This window comes from Pristiophorus japonicus, chromosome 4 (genome assembly GCF_044704955.1).
Source record: "Pristiophorus japonicus isolate sPriJap1 chromosome 4, sPriJap1.hap1, whole genome shotgun sequence".
Taxonomy (NCBI): domain Eukaryota; kingdom Metazoa; phylum Chordata; class Chondrichthyes; family Pristiophoridae; genus Pristiophorus; species Pristiophorus japonicus.
This window is the reverse complement of record NC_091980.1, coordinates 109,601,658-109,625,148: the sequence shown is the minus strand read 5'-3', so window position 1 is coordinate 109,625,148 and position 23,491 is coordinate 109,601,658. Positions and strand designations below refer to the sequence as shown.

The 23,491-nt window shown below is 42.7% G+C and overlaps 1 protein-coding gene across 1 annotated transcript in view; it reads left to right on the top strand.

The window, feature by feature from the left end:
- Nucleotides 1–8,394: 8,394 nt before the first annotated feature.
- Nucleotides 8,395–23,491, top strand: part of LOC139262477 (glutamate receptor ionotropic, delta-2-like) — a 644,533-nt gene continuing 629,436 nt past the window's right edge. The window contains exons 1-2 of the mRNA XM_070877660.1: nt 8,395–8,428; nt 9,298–9,453. Coding sequence (XP_070733761.1) covers nt 8,395–8,428; nt 9,298–9,453 — 190 coding nt within the window. The remainder of the gene's footprint in view (nt 8,429–9,297; nt 9,454–23,491) is intronic.

The window sequence follows — 23,491 nt, the reverse complement described above, 5'->3', positions numbered from 1 at the left end:
TGGGAAGAAGCATCAACCTGAAAAAAAAAATCAACCTGCACATGCGCAGTAATGCGTTGCTAGGGAAGCTTTTTTTTTCATTCACTTCCATTTTCTTTGGGCGATCAGGAGATCACTGAGAAATGACATCATCCATTTAACATCGCTGGGCTAAGGCCGAGTGGAAAATCGCAAAAAAAAAAAAATGGGCCTTGAGCTGGCGATCAGCACGGGCGATAGGCCCCGCATCGCTGGAACAAGGCCCGTTTTTTTCGGCCTTAGCCTGAAAGTGGAAAGTTTAGTCCTTTATTTCTTATGCAGTGGATTGTTAGTATTTGTTATGCCCTACTAGAAACCGTAGTGGTAACAGAATCCATTATAGCTTTCAAAAGAGAAGTGGATATGTCTTATACATTGGAAACAAAAATTAGGTGGAGTGTAAAATGGGTGACCGATCTACTACTGAAAGTTTTCCGCCCGACGGTAAAAGTGAAAATTTACTCGATTTGTTTGCACAGAACAAGATAATTTTATTTTCTTCGCTAACACAACATATTGCTTAAGCTAGGATGGCAACATAAATAGCACAGTATCAGTACTGTGCTACTTAAGAGCGCTTACTTGCTGGTTCCCTGTCAGTGTTTATGACAGGGTACTGCCAAATCATAATTTAGGTGAGTATAACAGGATTCAAATTCCAAATTAGCCCCCTTACTACTATGCAATTAAAGCATGCATAAAGTACGAGATTTTCTTTGTTGTGTCTATTTTTTAAAATGAGGATGCCTTTCCCAAATTGTTTGGAAGATGAAGATAAATGGTGCAAACATCTCAAATTTAAAGATCACAAATTTAATAATCTGGAATTTAAAAACATATTTTATGAAAGTCTGTAAACAATGTATCCAAAGGAGTTGTTAATTACCTTCAGAAATATTCAATGAAAATCCATACTGTGACTACAGATTCAAGTAGAGTCAACTTGAAAGGAAGTGGTTTGACAGTGTAAGAAATCCTTCCATAAATGTAAATTTCCTAAAATGTATACAATGGCGTCCTTATTAAGGATGCAATTGGCACGTAAATCATAGTTTGGGTATGAGGCAGAAAAAGGTAATTTGTCTCAATCTTTGTTTTAATTACTGCTTTCTTCAAATAAAAATAAACCAAAAATCACAGTTAAAAGTTCCAACCACCTTTTGCAGTTATAGGCTGATTGTTTTAATTAACATAGATATTGTTAATATTCAAACATTGAGGAATAAAGATAGCGGGTGTCTTCCAGTGTAATCTGATCTCTGCTTCATCTTCTGACAACATGCCTGTTGATCGCAACATAAATCAATGAAACGCCGAGCCTTCGCTTTACGCAAGTGTACAATATATTGGCCCAGAAAATATCGGTGAGTTTATCAGCGTTCACTGTTATTAAAGTGTAAATCGGACAGCAACTTCCAGTGACCGCACATGCGCAGTAAAATGAGGAAATCAGGAAATTGCTATCCAAGTTGCTCCTCCAGAAGCTTCGCTATATCAGTAACAGGATCTCACTGCGAGACTCAGCTTTGAAACACATGGGAGGGCGTGAAGTTTCTCTATTTACGTGATTGATAGACACACTAAACTTGCCAGAAAAAGTTAGGGCTTGTCCATTCCAGTGTAAGTAAATTTTTAATGGCATGATAAGCAATGTTTCCTGTAAGCTACATGTGCGCAGCACTCCAGAGAACCTGCGCAGCCGGCTTGTCGGCTTTTCAATACAAAAACTGCATGCGCGGTAATTTGAAGGGGCAATGCATGACCAAACAAAATTCGAGGGAACATCGGTGATAAGTCTTAATTACTGCTAAGCAACCTCTCTGCACTGAAAATTAACGTTTACATGTTTGGAGTCTCATTCTTTTAGATTTTGATTATTTTTGGAGGAAATAAAAAACAAATCTTTGTTACTTTTATCTTTCACTCTTAATCCCATCTTTCCTTTGCACTCTTTATTTTTCTTTCTGTACATGATTTGGCATTGCATTCAATATTCTAACTTACACTTCTGGTTCAGATTCTGTGCGCTTGGTAATAATTCTTCAATGTTTTTGGTTAAGGAGATACACAGTTGCTTGGTCTGTTCACACCAGTCCCTGATTTGCTGTCGAGGACACTGCAAGTTCCAGTGCAAAAATCCATTAAAAAAAATATCTGTGGGCAAGTGTAACTGTAATGACCAGCAAGTGCCGTTCGTCCATCACTGACCACAAATCCGGGCCAATAGTTTTGGGTTGTGTGAACGATTCCCTGAATAGTGTTACTCTTCATTTCCATATTACTGACAGGAATACGATGTAATACAATTGCCCTGTAATTCGTTAGATTACAGATCTGATATTACAGCAACATTGAGATTGATGTCATAAATAACAGATTCAAAATAATATTTAAAACCACTGTCCCCTTCTAAAGATGTGCAGTATTTTTCAGTTTCATATAATCAAGCTCGAGTAACAGCGATTACTGTGTTTAGGAGTAATTCTATCACAATTTTTAACAACATTTTTGCAAGACAAATAAATGTGAAAAGCTTTTATATTACATTTATTCGGTTTCATGACTTGCACATTACAGAGAAAATGAATAAGGGAACTTTAGTTGAGACTGTAGCTTATAGATTGGAATCGCTACATGAAATATGCATTGAGACATGCTAACTTTCTGGCTCACCATTATGGATCAATTAGGGATCCAGTGCTTTAATGTTGGGATCTTGCCAAGGCACCCAAATTAGATCCTAGATCTACAAGTCTGGGAACCTCTGTCCTATATTGTTTGTCTACCTGCAGTCTCTTGCATTCTTACTGGCAGTTCTGACTGTTTGTAGCTCGTCCCCGGTTTGGTATCATTAACAAAATGCGATATTTCCCTCCATTTATGTCTAAGTCAAAATTATTTATGCATATCTGTATATTAAAATTGTGTATGTGGCATGCCCTTACTTTCCACAAGCCTTACTTCCTGTTGTCAGGATTTTCTATCAATTTTTTGTGTCAACATTTATAATGGGGGGGGGGGGGCGGGGGGGTGAAGCCATAGGAAAATGTCAACTTTTTTAAAATAGAAAAATCCTATGTCAGCTTTGTGTTGCACTGTAATTTCTATGCTTTGGTTATTAGATGGCTTCACCTGAGGCTGGTGACTTTGTGGTTCAAGTTATCTGGGTCTACGCACTATTTTGTATTTTTCAGATCTTTTCTTCCCTGCCCCCCGTCCCTGCTCCCCACCTTCCCAGGTAGTTAGATTTTTATTTAATGTGGTCATTGCAACCCTATTTATTGCTGCTGGATTTTACTTGATTGTGGGAACACTATCACTACAAAGACTGCAACTAGTCAGAAAGAAGTCTCACTGCCACCTTCTTGAGGTAACTAGGGTTGGCTAATGTCGGCATTGCCAAATCCCATAAATAAATTACCTCCACTGCTAAAGAGACATGTGACTGCCTGTGGCTCTCAATATTTAGTTAATGTTTGCCCTGATATTTAATTATGGCTCTGGTTTCTGTTATTTAATTTCTGACATCCCACTTCATTTATTTAATTCCTGTCCCCTATATAATTTATTTAATTTATTGGCTCCAATATTTATTTAATTCATGACTCCAGGGATGCCTGCTCACCTGCTCAGCTCCAATTTTATAATTTAATTACCGTATCCCCTTGACTCACATCAACAGTGGCATGGAAGATTTATATAACAATAACATTCTTTCCTATAACATGCAAATGTTGCACTTACTTCCCCTCACACTTCAGATTTCATAAGATACTATCTGACTCAAATTCATGCAAAGCCATGAGGGATCAGTTAGTACACATATATTTTATGGAGAATAAAACTGATCCTATTACTGATTTCTGGGGTCCCCTATGAGCAACCACCAGTTTGAGAAACATTTGTTTACTGCTTAAGTTTACTTGCTGCCTTTCAGTCATCGCTATATCCATACTACTACTTTCTCTTTTATGCCATGGACCCTAATTTTTTTAATCAATATCTTACATGGCACTTTATCAAGTATTTTTTTAGCGGTCCATGCAAACTCAGTTCATTGCATTCAGTCTATCGAGACTTCCTATTATTTTCTCTCAAACAAATTCTCTCTGCGCAGTCAGATATGACTTCTCCATCAAAAGTTCATATTGACAATCTCTGATCCTCCTGAGTATTCAACTTGATATATGGAATAACATTAAATAAGATATAACCACAGCCGTAGTGTTAGTAAATATAATGCTAAAAATTGGTAATCCATATCAATAGACAGACAGATACGTCGGGCTAAAAATTGCGTAATGCCCTGTTTGGGGTGGTAACTTTTGAATAGTCGCAAAAGTATTGGCAGGCAAAAATTATTTGCTGCTCCAAGGAACTTTAGCTTTAGCACTCCAAAAGGGAGTCAATCAAACGCTATCACTTCCATTAGAGCGCTAAAGTGTTTGAGAGGGGCGGTAGCGGCAGAGCTCTGAACAATCTTCAGTGCAGCGGTGCTGTCTTTAGAGGCTCCTTCCCTCACTTAAAAGGAAGAGCCAAGGATGTGTTCAATCATTCTTAATGCTCTGTCTGTGGGGTGCTGATGTTACGATCTATGGGGCACAAGAGAACGAGGTAGTAAATGGTAGCGCCAGTGCAAAACCGCCAGGGAAATTTGCGGGTGTCGGTGAATTCGCTGTGCCTGGTCGGTAACTCCTTAGTGTCCCGTTACCGCCCCCCCGCAGGCGCTAATGGGTGGTGCAAACTAGGCGAATTTCTCCCCAGTCATTTCTGCCAATCATTTTTAATAATTGAAATAATTTATGCTAACTGTGTTTCACAAATGTACATAGTAGCTTTCGGGTGGCTGACTGGCAAAGTGAGCCAAGGTGGGGGGGAAGTGAGGACGTAGCAAAGGGATTAAACATGATATTTAAAAATTCATTGAGTCAGAAAATGTGCCAAAGAACTGGAGAATGACATTTATTAAATTGGAAGTGCCTAGGAGATCATTAAGAGTGGCTGGTATCTTCTACCAAAAGTATCCTCTATGATGTGAAAGATTTAAGAGCATGTTAGCTTTGGATAAAGTGGGGCCAATTTTAACATGGCCAAATTTTGCATTAATGAGGTGCTAATGGCCTCAAAATAGGGTTGATTCTGCGCTGTAAATTCTGACGCTGCAGCAACTGCCATTTTTAAAGGGACATAGCACTGGGCTGCTGAATAACTGGCCTGCTTCAGGCAGTAGGACCTTTTCAATGTGAAAATCAGGCTCTTATGATGTACATAGGAGTCCAATTACGCAAAGGTAATGACTATGGACCCCGACAACATCCCGGTTGTTATGCTGAAGACTTGTACTCCAGAACAAGCCACGCCTCTAGCCAAGCTGTTCCAATACAGCTACAACACTGGCTTCTATCCGACAATGTGGGAAAACTGCCCAGGTATGTCCTGTCCATAAAAAGCAGGACAAATCTAATCTGGCATTACACCCGCATCAGTTTACTCTCAATCATCAGCAAAGTGATGGAAGGTGCCATCAACAGTGCTATCAAGCGGCACTTACTCACCAATAACCTGCTCCCCGATGCCCAGTTTGGGTTCTGCTAGGGTCACTTGGCTCCAAACCTCATTACAGACTTGGTCCAAACATGGACAAAAGAGCTGAATTCCAGAGATGAGGTGAGAGTGACGGCCCTTGACAGCAAGGCAGCATTTGACAAGTGTAGCATCAAGGTAAAATTGAAGTCAATGAGAATCAGGGGGAAAACGCTCCACCGGCTGGAGTCATACCTAATACAAAGGAAGATGGTTCTTGTTGATTGGAGGTCAATCATCACAGCGCTAGGACATCACTACAGGAGTTCCTCCGAGCAGTGTCCTCGGTCCAACCATCTTCAGCTGCTTAATCATTAATCTTCCTTCCATAATAAGGTCAGAAATAGGGATAATTGCTGATGACTGCAGTGCTCAGTGCCATTCACTACTTCTCAGATGATGGAGCAGTCCATACCCGCATGCAGCAAGACCTGGACGACATTCAGGCTTGGGCTGATAAGTGGCAAGTAACATTCGCATCACAGAAGTGCCAGGCAATGACTATGATTATCTCCAACAAGCAAGAGTCTAACCACCATCCCATGACATTCAGCAATTACCATTGGCAATTTCCCCACCATCAACATCCTGGGGTCACCATTGACCAGAAACTTAACTAGACCAGCCACATAAATACTGTGGCAACAAGAGCAGGTCAGAGGCTGGGTACTCTGTGGTGTGTGTCTTACCTCTTGACTTTCCACCATCTACAAGGCACAAGTCAGGGGTGAGATGGAATACTCTTCACTTGCCTGGATGTGTGCAGCTCCAATAACAATCAAGAAGCTCAACACCACCGAGGAAAAAGCAGCCCACTTGATTGACACCCCATCTACCACCTTAAACATTCACTCCCTCCATCACCGACATACTGAGGCTGCAGTATACACTATCTACAAGATGCTCTGCAGCAACTTGTCAAGGCTTCTTTGGCAACACCTCCCAAACCCGTGATCTTTACCACCTACAAGGACAAGGGCAGCAGGCACATGGGAACACCATCACCTGCAAGTTCCCTTCCAAGTTGCACACCATCCTGGCTTGGAAGTATATTGCCGTTCCTTCATCGTCGATGGGTCAAAATCCTGGAACTCATTCCCTAACAGCACTGTGGGAGTACCTTCACCACACTGACTTTGCGGTTCAAGAAGGCAGTTCACCACCATCTTCTTAAGGGCAATTAGGGATGGGCAATAAATGCTGGGCTTGCCCACATCCCATGAACAAAGTTTAATTTTAATTGCCATTTTGGGAGATAACGATGTGCATGCGCCAACTGATTTTACTGTCGGTGCCACTGAATAGGCCCCAAAAAGGTAAGTTCGAAACTGTTTTTGCGGGGCTTGCACTCACGAGCCTGCTTCTTCTCTTCGCCACCCCACCCTCCTCTGCGCCCCCAGGCCTTGCTTGTTGCCGGCTAGGTTGCCTCTGGGTTACCTAATATTGTGCTGGACCAGTCCAGTAAGCTACATTGAGATACCCATTCAGGGCAGGCAGATCACTGGTTCTATTTAAATGGGGACAAGGCCTCAAAAAGGCTCCGGCCTGTTCATTCTTGGCATACGTTGCCAGCTGGCTCACTTTGCCGCCTGAAAGTTAAAATTTACCCATTACAATTATCTTTGAAGAAATAGTGGGTGAGTGTAAGGGCACTGCAATACTTTGAGAAAGCACTTGAAGCTGAAACGGCACATGAGGAGGCTTTCCCAACCTGTACCAACTTGCTTATGCTAGCTCACCTCCAACCTTGCACTCGCCTCTTGGGCATCTACCTATTAAAGCAAACGCCTCCTGATTCAGCAGGCACATTGTTTGGTGAGCGCAGTGAAGTTGAGGATTGGACAGTCAGTTGGACAATACACTGGAGACCATGGACCTTCAACCACCGTCTGCTCCACCTGTGACAGAGACTGTAGGTCCCACATTGGACACATCAGTCACCTGAGAACTCATATTCATGTGGAAGCAAGTCATCTTCGATTCCAAGGGACTGCCGAAAAAGAAAAACACTGGAGAAAATCATCAGGCAGTAATCTGTTAGTCTGGGTTGGTAAACCTCGCTGATCAGAGGTGTGAATTAAGGAAGATTAGACACATTAATTTTAGTAAGGAAGGACACAAAACAATTAGATATTGGTTGTAAGAGTACATAACCCAGTTGGGAAGAGTGACTGTGGCAGTAAGACACAAGACTGTTGGTTGTGTGATGAGAGTCAATGCAGGGAATGTAACCTGATACCTGTGAATGAATGGTGAAATATGAGTCCGTATTTTGCCCACTGTGGTAAACAAACGGCGCCAGCCCTTCATTACACTTGTACTTGCCCTTTGACTTTCTATGGGGTTTTGCACTGGAACTTACTGTAAATTAGAGAGTCAAAAAGTGCAGCACTCTCTACACTGCAGGGCAACTGGGACCTGTGTGAACAGGGAAAGCATCTATGTATATCCTTAACCAATCGGATTGAAGAATCATGAATAAACAGTGCAGAGTCTGATGCAAGAAGTTTAAATTCGAACATTAAATTCAATGCCAAATCATATACGGATAGCAAAATAAAGAGAGGGAAAGACAGATGGGAATAAGGGAGAGAAATAAAGAGACAGAAAGAAAAAGTAAAAATAAAAATGTTTTAATTAATTTTTTGAAGTCTCCGACAATAATTAAAATCTGAAGGAATGAGATTCTACACTGTAAAAGTTAATTTTCAGTGCCATTATTTGGCAGTGAGGTTATTTGGCAGTAATTAGGACTTACCACACTGTTAAAAGCATTGGAATGGACAAGCCCTAATGTTTTCTGGCGATTTTAGTGCGTATATATCAGGTAAGAGCACTAACTTCACACCGTTTAACTTTTTGAATGGGGAGCCAGACAGTAAGATGGTGTTTTCAGGAAGATTTTGGAGGAGGAGGGCATCTCGGACCGCATCTTCCAGATTTACACATTTAACTGCGCATGTGAGGGCACCGGAAGTTGCTTTCTGATTTCCACATAAATAACAGCGAGCACGGTTAGCCTCACTGTTATTCCTACTGCAAAATCCGTCCCATAGACTTGCTTGAAAAATGATGTAGTCTGAAAGTACATCTGATATGGAGTGATAAGTTTAAAATGCCTATTTTTTCTGATGGGCAATAGATGCACCCAGGACAAGTAAGGCTAAAATATCCTACTTGGAGGAATTTGGCATTGAGGCCCTTCAGCTACTCTGGACTAGAAACAGAGGCAGACGGAAAAAGAAATAAATGAAATCCTGATAATTACAAAATTCAAATTCAAATTTGCATTCTGGTGCAAAAAGTTTGGGAAGTCCTAAACCTTTGTACATTTCAGATATACCTACTGTTTTAATCAAGATACATGATAGTATTAATTGTACATCATTAATATTGAATGGCTTAAAAATATTGACTACTTTTTTCAGAAGCACATCCTTGAAATTAATTAATGCAACTATGATATCCAGACAGGAATATAATCAATGTGACTTAAATGCAAGTGGTTTATTATTGTGTATCAAAGCAAATCAGACACCATATTTAAAGGTTATTCATACAGTTTATTTTTAACTTCCTTCTAATTCATGGAACTGATGTAAAGTTCAGCTGCTTAAACCATTCAAAATGATTACTGTTCATTGTCTAATCAAACTCAAGTAGATGGGATTATCTCAATATGTTTTCCTCCTTCAGGTGCAATTTTTGAGGAGACTGCTAGAAAGGATGACAAAATGTTTCGATTAGCCGTGGCTGAAATGAACATGAATGAAGAAATATTGCAAAATGAAAAGATAACATTCTCTGTCAGATTTGTTGATTCCAACAATCCTTTTCAAGCTGTTCAGGAGGGTAAGGCAGCAGTTTTTCAGTTATTTATCTCATTAATCGTTAACTTGGGGAGATTATTATAGTTTTTGTCTTTTTTTTATTGTACATATTTTAAGATTTCTATCTCGTGGGTTTCATTATGATTTTGGAAATCTATTCTACTAAGGCAAAAGGTTAATTTTGAGCTAGAAATTGATTATTTTTGAAGAAATTGTTTGGGCATTGTATGCTCATTTTCATAGTCAATCAGAACTGTTTAAAATGTTTAGCTTTGTGATTCAGTGATAGCTCTGACTTTTTAAAATGAAATCAATAGAGCTTTGAAAGTAAACAAAATGGAGTAACCAATTAATCTTTAGTACTAACCTCCAAGTGATTGTCTTGACTTCTTTATCTTAGTTAAAAAGTAAGTCCTGTTCTTATTGCTGTAAGCTTCTTATTTATCTTAATTTGCTACTGTGGTGAAGAGTAAACATTGTAACTATTTTTAATAGTACTTGGCATATTTCCTTCAATCAAACTCTCTGCAACCTTTGACATAGTTGACCACACCATTCTTCTCCAATGCCTCTCCACCATTGTCCAGCTGAGTGGGACTGCCCTTGCCTGGTTCCACTCTTACCTATTCAATGGAGCAGGAGAATCTCCTGCAATGGCCCCTCTTCCCATCCCTGCACTATTACCTCCTGAGTCCCTCAAGGATCTATCCTTGGACCCTTGCTATTTCTCATCTGCAAGCTGCTCCTTGCCAACATCATCTGAAGACATGACGTCAGGTTTCACATGTACACTGATGACACCCACCTCTACCCCACTACCACCTCTCTCGACCCCTCTACTGCCTCTGTGTTGTCAGGCTGCTTATCCGACATCCAGTCTTTGATATATAGTGCCTCAATTCCCTTCAATTGAACATTGGGAAGATGGAAGCTACTGTCTTTAGTCCCCACCAAAAACTGTGTTCCCTTGCCACCAATTCCATTCCCCTCCTTGGCCATAGTCTCAGGCTGAACCAGACTGTTTGCAACTTCAGCATCCTATTTGATCCTCAGTTGAACTTCCGACTCCATATCCGCTCCACCACAAAGACCTCGCCGCCGTTGCCTCAGCTTATCTGTTGCTGAAACCCTCATCCATCCTTTTGTTACCTCCAGACTCAACTATTTCAGTGCTCTCCTGGCTGACCTCCCATCTTCCACCCTCTATAAACTTGAACTGATCACAAATTTGGCTGCCTAGATCCTAACACACACCAAGTCGCACTCACCCCTGTGCTTGTTGACCTACATTGGCTCCCGGTCCACCAACACTGATGAGTAAAAAATGTTTATCCACATGTTCATATCCCTCCGTGGCTTCACACCTCCCTGACACTGTAACATCCTCCAGCCCTACAATCCGTCAAGAACTCTGTGTTCCTACAACTCTGGCCTCTTGTGCAACCCAATTTCCTTCGCTCTACCATTGACGGCCATGCCTTCAGCATATAGGATCTAATATCTGGAATTCCCTCACTAAACCGCTGCCTCTTCACCTCTTTTAAGACCCTCCTTAGAACCTACCTCTGTAACCAAGGATTTAGTCACCCATTCTATTATCTTCTTCTTTGGTTTGTTGTCAATTTGTATCTAGTTCTTCTATGTTGAAGGCGATATAAATGAAAGTTGTGATAACTGTGCAGATGAACTATATACATTAGCCAAAACCTTTACATTTTAAATTGCATGAAGAAAAAAAGTCTCTGTCTTCTCAGCTCTGATTTGTTTTACAGTTTTAATTTTTATTGGAATATGCCACATAAAATCACTTTCCCAATTGCACCTACAATAATCGATTATCATAGGTACAGAAGGAGAAAGAATTGGTAATTGTTCAGTTGTTGCAGTATACGCAATTCACTTATCTTTGGAGCTGGAAGTGTTGAGAGTAAATCGAGGTGGCACTTGTTACTTTTAATGTCACATGGTTTTGATACATTCATGTTCCCCAGTCTCACCCCAAATTTTCTTCCCTTGGCCATGTATGTATCTTGTACCTGAGAGAGGGAAAATCACATGGTCTTCTATCAGCATGCTGTTAATACTGGTTTTAACCGAATCTATATAGAAACTATGGCCCCGGTTTACATGAGCTGCAAGGCCCGCCCATTTGCCGCCCAAAGGACCGCTGATCGCCGCCGAGAGACCGGGCGGTACTTTGTCTGAAAGATTCCTCTAAAAGAGATGGCAGTACTGCCCGGCGACCAAATAATGGCTTACGCCATCAATCTGGGCGGCAGTGGGCGGGAGCTCTCAATCTTGGCGGCAAATGAGCTTGCCACCCAAGTGCCACAGAGGATGGAGTTGGGCCCAGGGAAGGGTGGAAGACCTGAAAAGTTAAAAACAATAGCAAAAAAAACCCACCAGAACACCTTCAGGGGACCCCATCCAGGTAAGTCGCTGTAAAAAAATATTTTTAAAGATGTTCATTAAACTTTTCTTGCAAGTCTTCATATCCACCGTCGGGGTTAGAACAGCTTCCACGCAGCGGTCCTTCCCCCTGCTGGCGCCGACTCCCGCAGACTCCCGCCCGCACTAATCTGGCATCTCGGCGGGCTGGAGGCCACTTGCACTTCTTGGCTGCCAGAGGACGTCAGCAGGTGGTTCCCAGTGGTATTCCCCTCCCGCCCGCTCCAGCCCAAGTGGAAAATGGCGAGGAGAGAAAAACGGCAGCAAAACTCGGCGGCAGCAGGTGGCAGTGGGCAGTAAGGCCACCAATATCGGGGCCGAGATCTCTGAGTTGAAACTGCCACAGAACAGGAGAGTGGAGAGCAGAAATTCAAATAATCATAGGACAAAGAGTGGAGAGCGCCAGTTCAAACTGTCACAGGAAAGTGGAGAGCGCAATTTCAAAAAAATCACAGGACAGGAGAGTAGAGAGCATCAGTTCCAACTGTCACAGGACATGAGAATGGAGAGCGCCATGTTATATCAATTGCACGACAGAGAGTGACACTTCAAATAATCGCAGGAAAGAAGTTAGATTAACAGCCTTTGGAATGATTACTTCTCGTTGTGCTTTTTGATCGATGGGAGAATTTACTTATTAAGACAGCTAAAGACTGATTTAACTTTTTCAATTACTGACTTTAAATTCATTTATAATTATTCTATATACAGGTTGAACCTCTCTTATCCGGGACTCGCTTATCCGGCATCACCCGAACGTGACCGTCAAAATCCTACTCACCAAAATAATTTTCTCCTCTTTCAGCTCCTCGTCACCCTCCGCGAGAACTCCTGCAGCCACAGTCCTCGGGGCGGCCGCTCCTCCCCACAGCGCTCCCTCCGGGGGTTCGGGCCGACTCTTCAGTGCCTGCTGACTCTTCTGGGTCCACTGGGGCCCGCCGACTCTTCTGGGCCTGCTGAGGCCTGCCGGCTCTTCGGGGCCTGCTGGGGCCTGCCGGCTCTTCGGGGCCTGCTGGCACTTCGGGGCACGCCAACACTTCAGGGCTTGCCGCCTCTTTGGGGCCCGCTGGCTCTTTGAGGCCCCCTGCACACTGATTGGCTGACTGACTGACTGACAGTTGGTCCAGCTAATCAGCGCACACGCATACTTACCCCAGCAACAGCACTTAAAGGTTCAGTCCACCCAAACACATGACTACCCTTCATCTGGCAAAATCCCTCGTTTGGGACAGGCCAGGTCCCAAGGGTGCCGGATAAGTGAGGTTCAACCTGTATTAATCAATTTTGTTTTAATATAATTAATCTTGATTCAAATGAAACTACTATTGTAAAATCCCTATTGTAGTATTTACTATGTAAATTGATTTTCTTTTTTTTCTTCTTCCCCGTGTCTATTTGCATGCACATTTTGGCTGCCGCATCAGATCTGAGTCATTGACTTCTATTTCCACTTCCTTCTCCTGCTTTTTCTCTCTATCCCTCCCTGACCAGTCTCTCCTGTCGTCATGCCGCCTTTCACCTCTCCTCTTTCGGATACTCTGTCCATCCAAATCCCTTCATTACTCTTCGACCTTCCTACTCTCCTGCCGCTGTCCCAGGCTCGACTCCCTTTTAGACAAGCCTGCAGCTACTCTCTATGCCTCTTTTGGCATTCTTCGAAGGGCCCACCGTGGCACTCGTCGCTGTCTCCTCACGTGCAGCAACCCCAACTGTCCCATCCTACTCTCCCATCGACCTTGCCGCCCAGCTTGCCCAGTCTCCTCCCTGTCCTACTCACCCCTCCAAGCACTGACCCTGTGTATGCAGGCAGTGGATCAGTCATCACGGATCCTTACCAGATCTCCTTGCAGAATGTCCGTTCATTTGCGAACAAGGCCCTTGCCATCCATGAGCTTATCGTGGATGATTGCATCGACATCATGGCCCTGACGGAAACATAGCTGAGGGATAATGAAACATTTTCTTTAAATGAAGCCTCCCCACCTGGCTATACCTTCCACCACTTGCCCTGCTCAGACTGCTGTGGTGGCGGTGTGGCTCTCATCACCAAATCAAACCATGGTCTGTCCCCCTACTCCTCCAGCATTTTCTCCTCCTTTGACCATCTCGCCTTATTCCACCCCTCGCTCACCTCTCATTTAAAATTCTCGTTCTCTACTACTCACCCAAATATGATAAAAAATTTTATCATGGATATATCCTCACTGCTTTCCTCCCTCAGCCTATGCACCAAGCGACTTCTCATCCTCGGTGATTTCAACCTCCATCTCAATTCATCGCTCTCTCTCCTCTGAGTTCTCTACCCTCTTGTCCTCCCTTAATCTCCCCCTCCATCTCAATGCCTCAACCCATATTCATGGTCACCCCCTTGACCTTGCAATCTCTTGTGGCCTTGCTACTCCAATCGTCTCAATTAAAGATAAAGCCATCTCTGACCATTTCGTTGTATCGCTCTCGATCCACAACCCCCTTCCCCAATCCAAACCTACTTCCTCTGCATCCGTCCCTGGAAAAAACTCTCTCCAAACTCTCTTACAACTGCACTTATCAACTCCAAAGTGTCCAGCCTTTGGCCCTCCTTTCACAATAACATTTCTGCAGCCATTGATCTGCTCAACCACACCCTCACCACCACCTTTGATGCCCTAGTCCCTATTAACACTATTGCTTTCTCCCATCCTGGCCGTACCCTCTGGTATAGCCCTCATCTTCACTCCCTGAAGTCCAAGGGGCGCAGACTTAAACGGATGTGGCGGGCAACTGGTTTAGCCATTCACTGTCATTTCGGAAACCGAGCATTGCGGGATCGTTTTGTTTGTGGGGTGAAAAATTATGCAATCAGAAGAAAGTTATTGATGACGGATGACTTGACTTTTGAGCATGCTTGTCAGACAGCGAGGTCGATGGGCATGGCCGATCAATATTCCGAGAATTTCATAATAATTACGGTCGTCAGTCAACCGAGGTAAATCGCCTGCAGGTTTAAAGTAAAAGGCGGTGGGGGCCCAAAGTCTCAGAAACTGGAAATTGTAACAGAGCATTGAAGTCATGCTATCGGTGCCTGGGACAACACATTGCTCAAAGTTGCCCATAAGTGAAGGCACAGTGTTTCTTCTGCAAAAAGACTGGGCATCTTGCGAAGGCATGCCGACTGAAGGGTAAACTAGCTTTTAAAGCTATGAGTCCAGCGTTCAAAGCTATGAGTAGAAATCCCCAGGGACTACATAGCATGGAAGAACAACAACAAGACGAGGAGATGTTAGAGTTACATGTCATCAGGAGCACGAGGTTAACGGACAGGGATTCGGAAAGTATCAAAATCCACATAGATGTTGCGGGATTTAAGATACCAATGGAAATCGACACTGGTGCATCTGTGAGTGTAGTACCGGAGTCGCTATACCTCGACAAATTGCGTGATTTTCCATTGGAGAAATCCAAGATAGAACTGTGAGGCTACTCAGGAGAGAAAATTCCTGTGGTAGGTCGTATCACTGTACCGGTGAAATACAAGGATCAATTTCAGAACTTGCCTCTAATAGTAGTGAAAGGAGACAAGCCTGCCTTACTAGGAAGAAATTGGTTGAGATCACTGAAGCTGGATTGAAGTGAGATTTTCCATGTGGAAGCGAGATTTGCATCAACGGATGATGTTATCAATAAGTATCCGAAGATGTGCTGCGAAATGGGCAGTCCGATCCAAGGCTTCAAGGCGAGTGTCAGCGTACAGAAGGACGCTAGATCGGTTTACTACAAGCCACGTTCCGTACCATATGCACTCAAGGAGAAAGTTGAGCAAGAACTCAAAAGACTAGAGACTGAGAACATTATTTGTAAGATAGATCGATATAATTGGGCTACACCCATTGTTATTGTACCTAAGTCTGATGGTAAGGTAAGATTGTGTGGTGATTATAAAGTAACCATAAACCAGGTTCTAGAGGGTAATGTCCCCAATACATTGCCAAATATAGAAGATTTGTTCACAACACTGACAGGTGGTCAGATCTTCTCAAAACGTGATCTTATAATGCCTACTTACAGCTTGAACTAGAAGAGGAGTCCAAGTCATGCTTGACTATAAATACTCATCTAGGCCTATATCAATTTAATAGGCTACCGTTTGGAGTGTCTTCTGCCCCTGCCATATTCTAAGGGGTGATGAACCAGATTTTGCAAGGTATTGAAGGGGTAATATGTTATTTGGATGACATACTAATTTCAGCACCAAATAGGCAAATTCATAATAACATATTGACTGAAGGCCTCAAACGGCTGGAGAAGCACAGAGTACGAGTGTCTGCTTGTAAGTGTGAGTTATTTCAAAACTCAGTGAAGTTCTTAGGGTACAGAGTAGACAAAGATGGTTTATATCCAACCACGGGAAAGCTGGATGCAATTAGAAATGCACCCACTCCCAGGAATGTCACTGAACTTCGTTCATTCTTGGGTCTTTTGAACTATTATGGGAAGTTCCTACCAAATTTGGTTACAATATTACATCCACTGAATGAACTTTTTAAAAACCAGGTCCATTGGAAGTGGTCAAAAGAATGCGATACAGCATTCAAGGAGTGTAAAAACAAATTGGTAGAGAGCACCATGTTAGTTCAATATGACATATCTAAGGAGATTAAGCTAGCATGTGATGCCTCTCCGTATGGAGTTGGGGCAGTAATTTCTCCTGTATCATGTAGTGGGGAGGAGAGGCCAATTGCTTTTGCTTCACGCACTCTCAGTGCCAGTGAGAGTAATTATGTGCAAATTGAAAGGGAAGCTATGGCATTAATTTTTGGGGTCAAGAAGTTTCACAAATACTTATATGGTCATAAGTTTACCATCGTTATGGACCATAAGCCCCGAACAGCAATCCTCCATCCAAAGTCCCCAGTTCCAACATTAGCTGCAGCCCGAATGCAGAGATGGGCTTTGATTTTGTCCGCATATACATATGATATGGAATACAGGCGATCAGCTGATCACAGTAATGCTGATGCTATGTCTAGATTGCCTTCCCCATCACAAGTTACACCCGATAGGGAAGAAGCGTTTCATTTTTCATACATTGATGAATTGCCAGTCACAGCTGAAGAGATTGGTAGAGCAACCAAACGTGACCCAGTGATGACAAAGGTGTATGATTATATTGTAAATGGATGGCAAACCATGTATCAGACAAATATATTCATCCTTTCTTCTTTCGAAGGAATGAATTATCAGTCGATAAAGATTTTATCATGTAGGGTGCAAGAGTGGTTATACCAAATAAATTCAGGTCCAAATTATTAGGAGACCTCCATGACCTGGGAATGTGCTTAACCAAGAGTTTTGCATGCAGTTATTTATGGTGGCCAGGTCTTGATAAAGATATAGAGTACATCGTGAGTCCATGTACAACATGTTAATCGGTAAGCAAGCAACCACCATCAGTACTATTACAGCCATGGAAATGGCCTCCCAGGTGTGGCAAAGGCTACATATTGATTTTGATGAGTTAGAAGGACAACAATTGTTCATTGTGATTGATAGCCATTCAAAGTGGGTTGAGGTGTTTCCAATGTGGAAAATAACAAGAAGTAAAACATTAGACATTTTGCAAAGTTTATTTTCTTAATTTGTCCTCCCAGAAGAAATTGTTTCGGATAATGCTCCACAATTTTGTTCAGAGGAATTTGCACAATTCACAAGCAAAAATGGTGTGAAACATACCAAGGTTCCACCATACCATCCTGCCTCGAATGATGCAGCATAGTGCACTCTACAAATTGTAAAACGTGCCCTCATAAAACAAATGTTAGATCCAAATCCAAAGAAACAACAGTTGTCATTGGATCACAAATTGGCTAATTTTTTGATTACGTATCGTAATACTCCTCACACAACTACTGGTAGAACACCAGCAGAGTTGTTTCTCAAACGACAGCCACGAACCAGATTCTCGTTGTTAAAACCAAATTTGGCACAGTCTGTAGAAGAGACACAATTAAGAAAGAAAGAGAATCATGATAGAGGTTGAGTAAAAGAGAGAAGTGTGAAATTAAACCAGAAGGTGAGAGTGAAGAACCATCACCATAAATGGGTAAAGTGGTTACCAGGAAGAGTGGTGAAGATAGGTGGTCTTCGCACATATTTGGTAAAGATATTTGATAATGGACAGGTTAGGTTTGTTTATATTGATCATATTTTACCTACAGACATGAAAGGAGTTGAAGGTGGGAATGATTCAATTATTTCTGACTCATCAGATAGTTTTGATACACCAGTAGCATATCCTACATCCAATGCATGGGAAAAAAATCCAAGAGAAAATCAGAATGTAAGTCTGAGTCCGAGTCAGTAAAACAAAGAGCCTGAAGTTAGAGTGAGTTCAAATGAAAATCAAGGATATTCCATGGAGGAAAATGTTCCTCAGGATGAGCTTCCATTGAGTTTAAATTTGACACCATGTTTGGAAGATTATGTTTGAGAGCGAAGGTATCCTCTTCGAAACAGAAAACAAGTGGTTAAGTTAAATTTGTAAATATGGAAAAAAAAGTCTATATCCTGTGTTATGTATAAACATGAAAGTTATGTATGATGTTTGTTATAATAATTATTCATTAAGGAGGGAGAAGTGTAATGTCTGTGAGCTTGCAATGTTTGTAGCTCCACACTGTGGATGTGCACGTACTGTGTACTGCAATTACAGAGTTAATAATAAACAGAACCAGGAGTTCCAGAGACTTCCAAGAGAGATGCTTGCTATGTTAGAAACCTGTGTGTGCTTGTGCTCTGTGAATATATCAGAGTCAGCAACCCCAAATGTCCCATCCTACTCCCTCACTGACCGTACCGCTCAACATGTCCGCTAATCTTGTAAATCTACTTCCCATCTGTTCGCCCCTGCCATTGCTGACCCTGTGGACTCTGCCAGGGGATCGGCTAACCTGTTTCTCTCCATATCTCCCTCCAGAATGCCGGTTCACTTCCAGTCAGGACAAAAGTAACATCATTCAGTCTTCAGTTCATGTTTCCATTCAGCTGGTGACTGCATCCATGTTTGCTGGAGGAAACACAGTAACCACTTTCTCCAGAGTATCTGGAAGAAACAGGATAGGGCTGTCAGATCTGCACAGATTGCAGGCTTCCTCCAAGTCTTGGGTGCCATTGACTGTATCACATCACCTTGTGGAGTCCTTCCACACAATGACCAAAATCAACCCAGCCCTGGAGTGCAGGTTTGGAGGTGGTCCTGTGTCAAATTGGCCATGATTGACAGCGAGGAGGAAGTATGCACTGAACCCGCCTCTGTGTCAGTTTCTCAGCTATCGGGTCTGCGAGCAGATAGCAGACCCAACACTAAGCAATGGGCCAGTCAATCAACATGCTTAAGAGGTCATTTAAAAGGATTTAACCTGATTTTACCCAGGCACTTATCATTTTACCAAGTCTTCAACGAGTTTGCCGTCCCTCGGGATTAACGACAGGTAAATGTGTCGGGTTCTCAGTCACTCTGTATTGCTTTGGCAAGTTGACAGCTGCGGAAGTGGTATAAAAGCTACCATTTCACTGCTGTTTACTTTACAATGTCAAAAACTGAAGCCTTCAAAATTTGGAAGTAACTTTTGAGTTGTATGCAGTTTGGAAACATTTGCAGTGAACTCTCTAATTACTGGCACCTCCTTGGAGCAACCTCTCTCATCTTTGACAGACATCAACCAACTATTCCAGCAGCATCAGTGCCCTTGAAAAAATCTCACCTTGGTCCTCAGAATCCCACCACGATCAGCCCCAACACCAATATCACTAAACAACCAGCTTCACCAACAACAACACCAATCTTCTCTGCAATCACCTGATGCTGCACAGGACACAGGGCATCACCACCTGACCACATTGCTGCCCGGAAGGCCTGGGATGGCCTCACCATGACCACACTTATCTCACTTGCAACCTGGCTGCCACATGATGTGCCAGTATGGCACCACCTCACACTAGCACGATTAAGCATCCATGCAATGCCCAAGCATTTTATGATGTTAAAGGCACTATATAAATAAAAGTTATTATTATTATTTCTTTCACACTCATCACCATTGTTCAGTGTACCCTTATGTCTGACCATTTACTAGAACTCACTAAGCCACTTCCAAAGATGCACACAAATCTGTCCTGAAAGGGGGTGTACACAACCCGTTTCAATTTTTTTCACCGCCGCTGTGGTTGAGGTGGCCTCTTGAGCGAAATTCCGCTCTTTGTTTTTATATCAGGTGGACCAGAAGTCGCTCATAATGGGTGCGGAAGTGGGAGGTGAGTACACCAGAGGGGCAGATGTTGGGGGGAGTATAGTGACCGCCGCTTTCGGTCATCAGCGTTATGTTGATGATGTCATCATGGCTCCACATCACCATGGCTCTCCCCTTCACTTAGAGGGAGGATTGGTGCGATTTCTAAAGTTCGGTCCACTGGGCGACCAGGAAGATTTCGGCCAGGCCAGTGCCCTGGCACCCAGGAGTATAATTGTCGGGCCGACGTGGCAGTCGGCCGACTTTTTAAAAAAACATGCGGCGGCAGCAGTGCATCCTCCCCTTTAATGGGAGCCGCACTGCCATTGCAGAAGGCTTAGGTCTCACTGGACCACCGGGAAGAAGCAGGTTTTGATACCGCATGGCGGGAGGAAGACTTTCACGGCGGAATTTCCAGCCATTTGGGGGAGGGGTACGTCGGCAGTGCACACTGTGATGATGCAATTAGCACAGATCGGCAGCAAAGGAGCATCAGGGGCAGGAGTGGGTCACCGCCGGGATACTGCAGGAGCGGAATTTTGATAATGGCGGCCATTACAAGAAAAGTCGGTGGCCATTGCACTCTGCAGCGTGGCCGCGAATTCCAGTGTTAAGAGGCCTTAAGGAAAGGGGCAGTTTCAACCACAAAGTGTTCAAAATCAAGATTTCAATGTTTGACAACACATTAGCAGAAACTCTACACGAACATTGGCTAAAACACCCAATTGCCGACCCTTGTGTGTTGTTGTTATGATTAGACAAGGATGAGGGTGACTGTGAGGTGTGGCTGGTGAGATGGAGAAGTGATAATATATGTAGAGAGAGAGAGGGATGGTTGGAGGTGCAAGGTCAGTTGGTGTGAGTAAGGATGTGCAGGAGTAGGTTAGGGAAGGCAGAGTGATGGGGATGTGATGAGTGGCACCGCAGGATGAGTTTGAATGTTTTGTGATCGACTGAGACCATTGAAAGGTTTGCGCCACTGCAGCCAGTTTCTTCTGACGACGTTCCTGCTTGTGCCCTCCTGTGCAATGTGCAACCAGGCTGTGTTGGTGTCCTGGGGAGGTCTCTTCCATCCATTGGAAGAGAAGAGAACCTCCCTGTATGCTATGACTCCCTCCATAAGCATCTGTGAAATGCTTGTCTTTGTTTGCAGCTCCTCAATGCTGTAGAAAACTGATAAAAGAACTGTCAAACAAAAGTTGGCAATGGTCCCTTTAAGGAAACTGGCTGATGATGCATCATCAAATGACATCATCAGACACACTTCCTGTTAATTGGCTGGGAACCTCGAAGGGTGAGCTTAACGAGCCCAATCATTGGAAGATTATGTTGAGAGGGCGGGATGGAACCGGGAGCGCATTCCCCACACGCCACCAATGCCGGCCACACCAGTTTCACCACTGCTGGCGAAATCACGGCCAATGTAACTGCCTTCATGAATCACAAGGGTTTCTGTTCTCTTAACCTGCAGCTGGTGTGTGATGACCAGCAGCTGATCACATAGGTCTGCACCCACTATCCTAGAAGCTGCCATGATTTTATATTGTATCAATTGTCTGTCAATCCGTTTTCCCCCCGCCTCCCCACATCACTCCATTCCCACCCACTGATTTTCTGTGAGGGGGCAGTTAAAGGCTGACTGCTTGAAGACGAGGGCTAACTTCTGCTAACCTACTTGCTTTATGACTTCTTCAGGAAGCGGTGGAACTCCGCTACAATCAGATCCGAGGGGAAGAGGATTTCATTTCTATTTTGAATTTGTTCCACGAGCAGCTCCATGGCTGTATCTAAAAATCTCAAGGCTCTGTTAGAACTCCTCCTGACTCAGGCAATTTTCTGTAGCTTCATGGTGTTGCTTCCTGTTTCGGCCACAAAAAACTCCCCTCTAAGATGCTGCAGGCCCTTTAGAATCTTCAGCATTGTCTGATTTCACATCTTCCAATCAGCATACTGCCTATGGGAAGCATTTTGCACTGACAGCTCGCTTCAACCACACGAATGAGAGATGAACAGAACCTAAGACGGGTCCCCTGCAAACGTCTCCAGGCAGCCGTTGCTCTCACCTTGCCCACATCCTGCAGGTTTCGAGAATGAAATTGATTCCATAAATATAATCTTGAAATGTAGGAAATAAATTTAATATTTTCTTCATCATTTAAGATTTTTGAGTTGCTTTGGTTTCTTCATATTGATCTCAGAAGTGATAAATAATGATTTAAAAAGGCTATTGTTCAAAATGTATTTTCTCCAGCACACAAAAAATGCAACACTTTTATTTTGTGGGGTTGCTGAATTATGTTCAATTAGAGATTTTATGGAGGAGGAGTCGGAGACTAATGATTTTTCAACAGCTCTTGTAGATTCTGTTCGACAGAATTTCAAAAATTGTTTTTATTGGACTATTTTGAAGTGCAAATTAGAAACTGTAGATACTAATACTACATGCTTCTGTGCATGACATAATCTGAAAATAAGGACATTTAAAAAAAAATCTATCTCCCTTTTAAACACATAAACCCTTTGAAACTGGCCTTCTGGAGCAGTGCATTTCCAAATGTTTTTCTTGCATTTGCTGTTTAGAATTTGAATTTGAATTCTAAGATTATATCCTCTTGTTCTGGATTCCCAATCTACTTAATGTCATTATTTTAAACATCTCAATCAGCTCACCCTTATTTCCAAGTAGTATAACCCAATTGTATCCAATATCTCATCATAACTGATCATTCCTTCATTCCAGACATCGGGCCCAAGTTTCGGGTGGAGTTACTCCTAGTTTTTTGGAGCAACTTGTTTAGTTTGGAGTATGTTAGAAATTGAAATCTCGGATATTAGTTTGCTCCAGGTCTAGTGAGTTAGTTTAGGTTGGCTTTAGGTAAGGTATTTTTTTTTCCAAAAGTGGGTGTGTTCAGCCACTCAGGCCTGTTTTGCAAGTTTCGGCAGTGAAAACTTACTACAAACTAATTTAGAATGGAGTAAGTGTCCACTTTTGTAAGTTCTGAAAAACCTTACCTAGAGTTAAGTTTAGTGCAGGCACAGCCAGAGACGGCAGGTGGGAAGCATTAAACACAAAGAACACATCAACATCACAATGGGGGGGGAAGGGAAGTTAGAGGATTTTACATAAACACCTTCACAACATTAAAGAAGCAAAGTACATTTAAAGCACTAAGCACTAAACAAAGCAGTACATTTAAAGCACCAAGCACTAAACGAAGCACAAAAAGTAATAAGCAATTAATTAATAACAAATAGAAGGAACCCTGCACCTAAAGCACCAAGACCAAAGTATTAAGCAATCAATCAATAAAAAATAGAAGTCCTACCTTTCTGTGAAGGGAAGGTGTC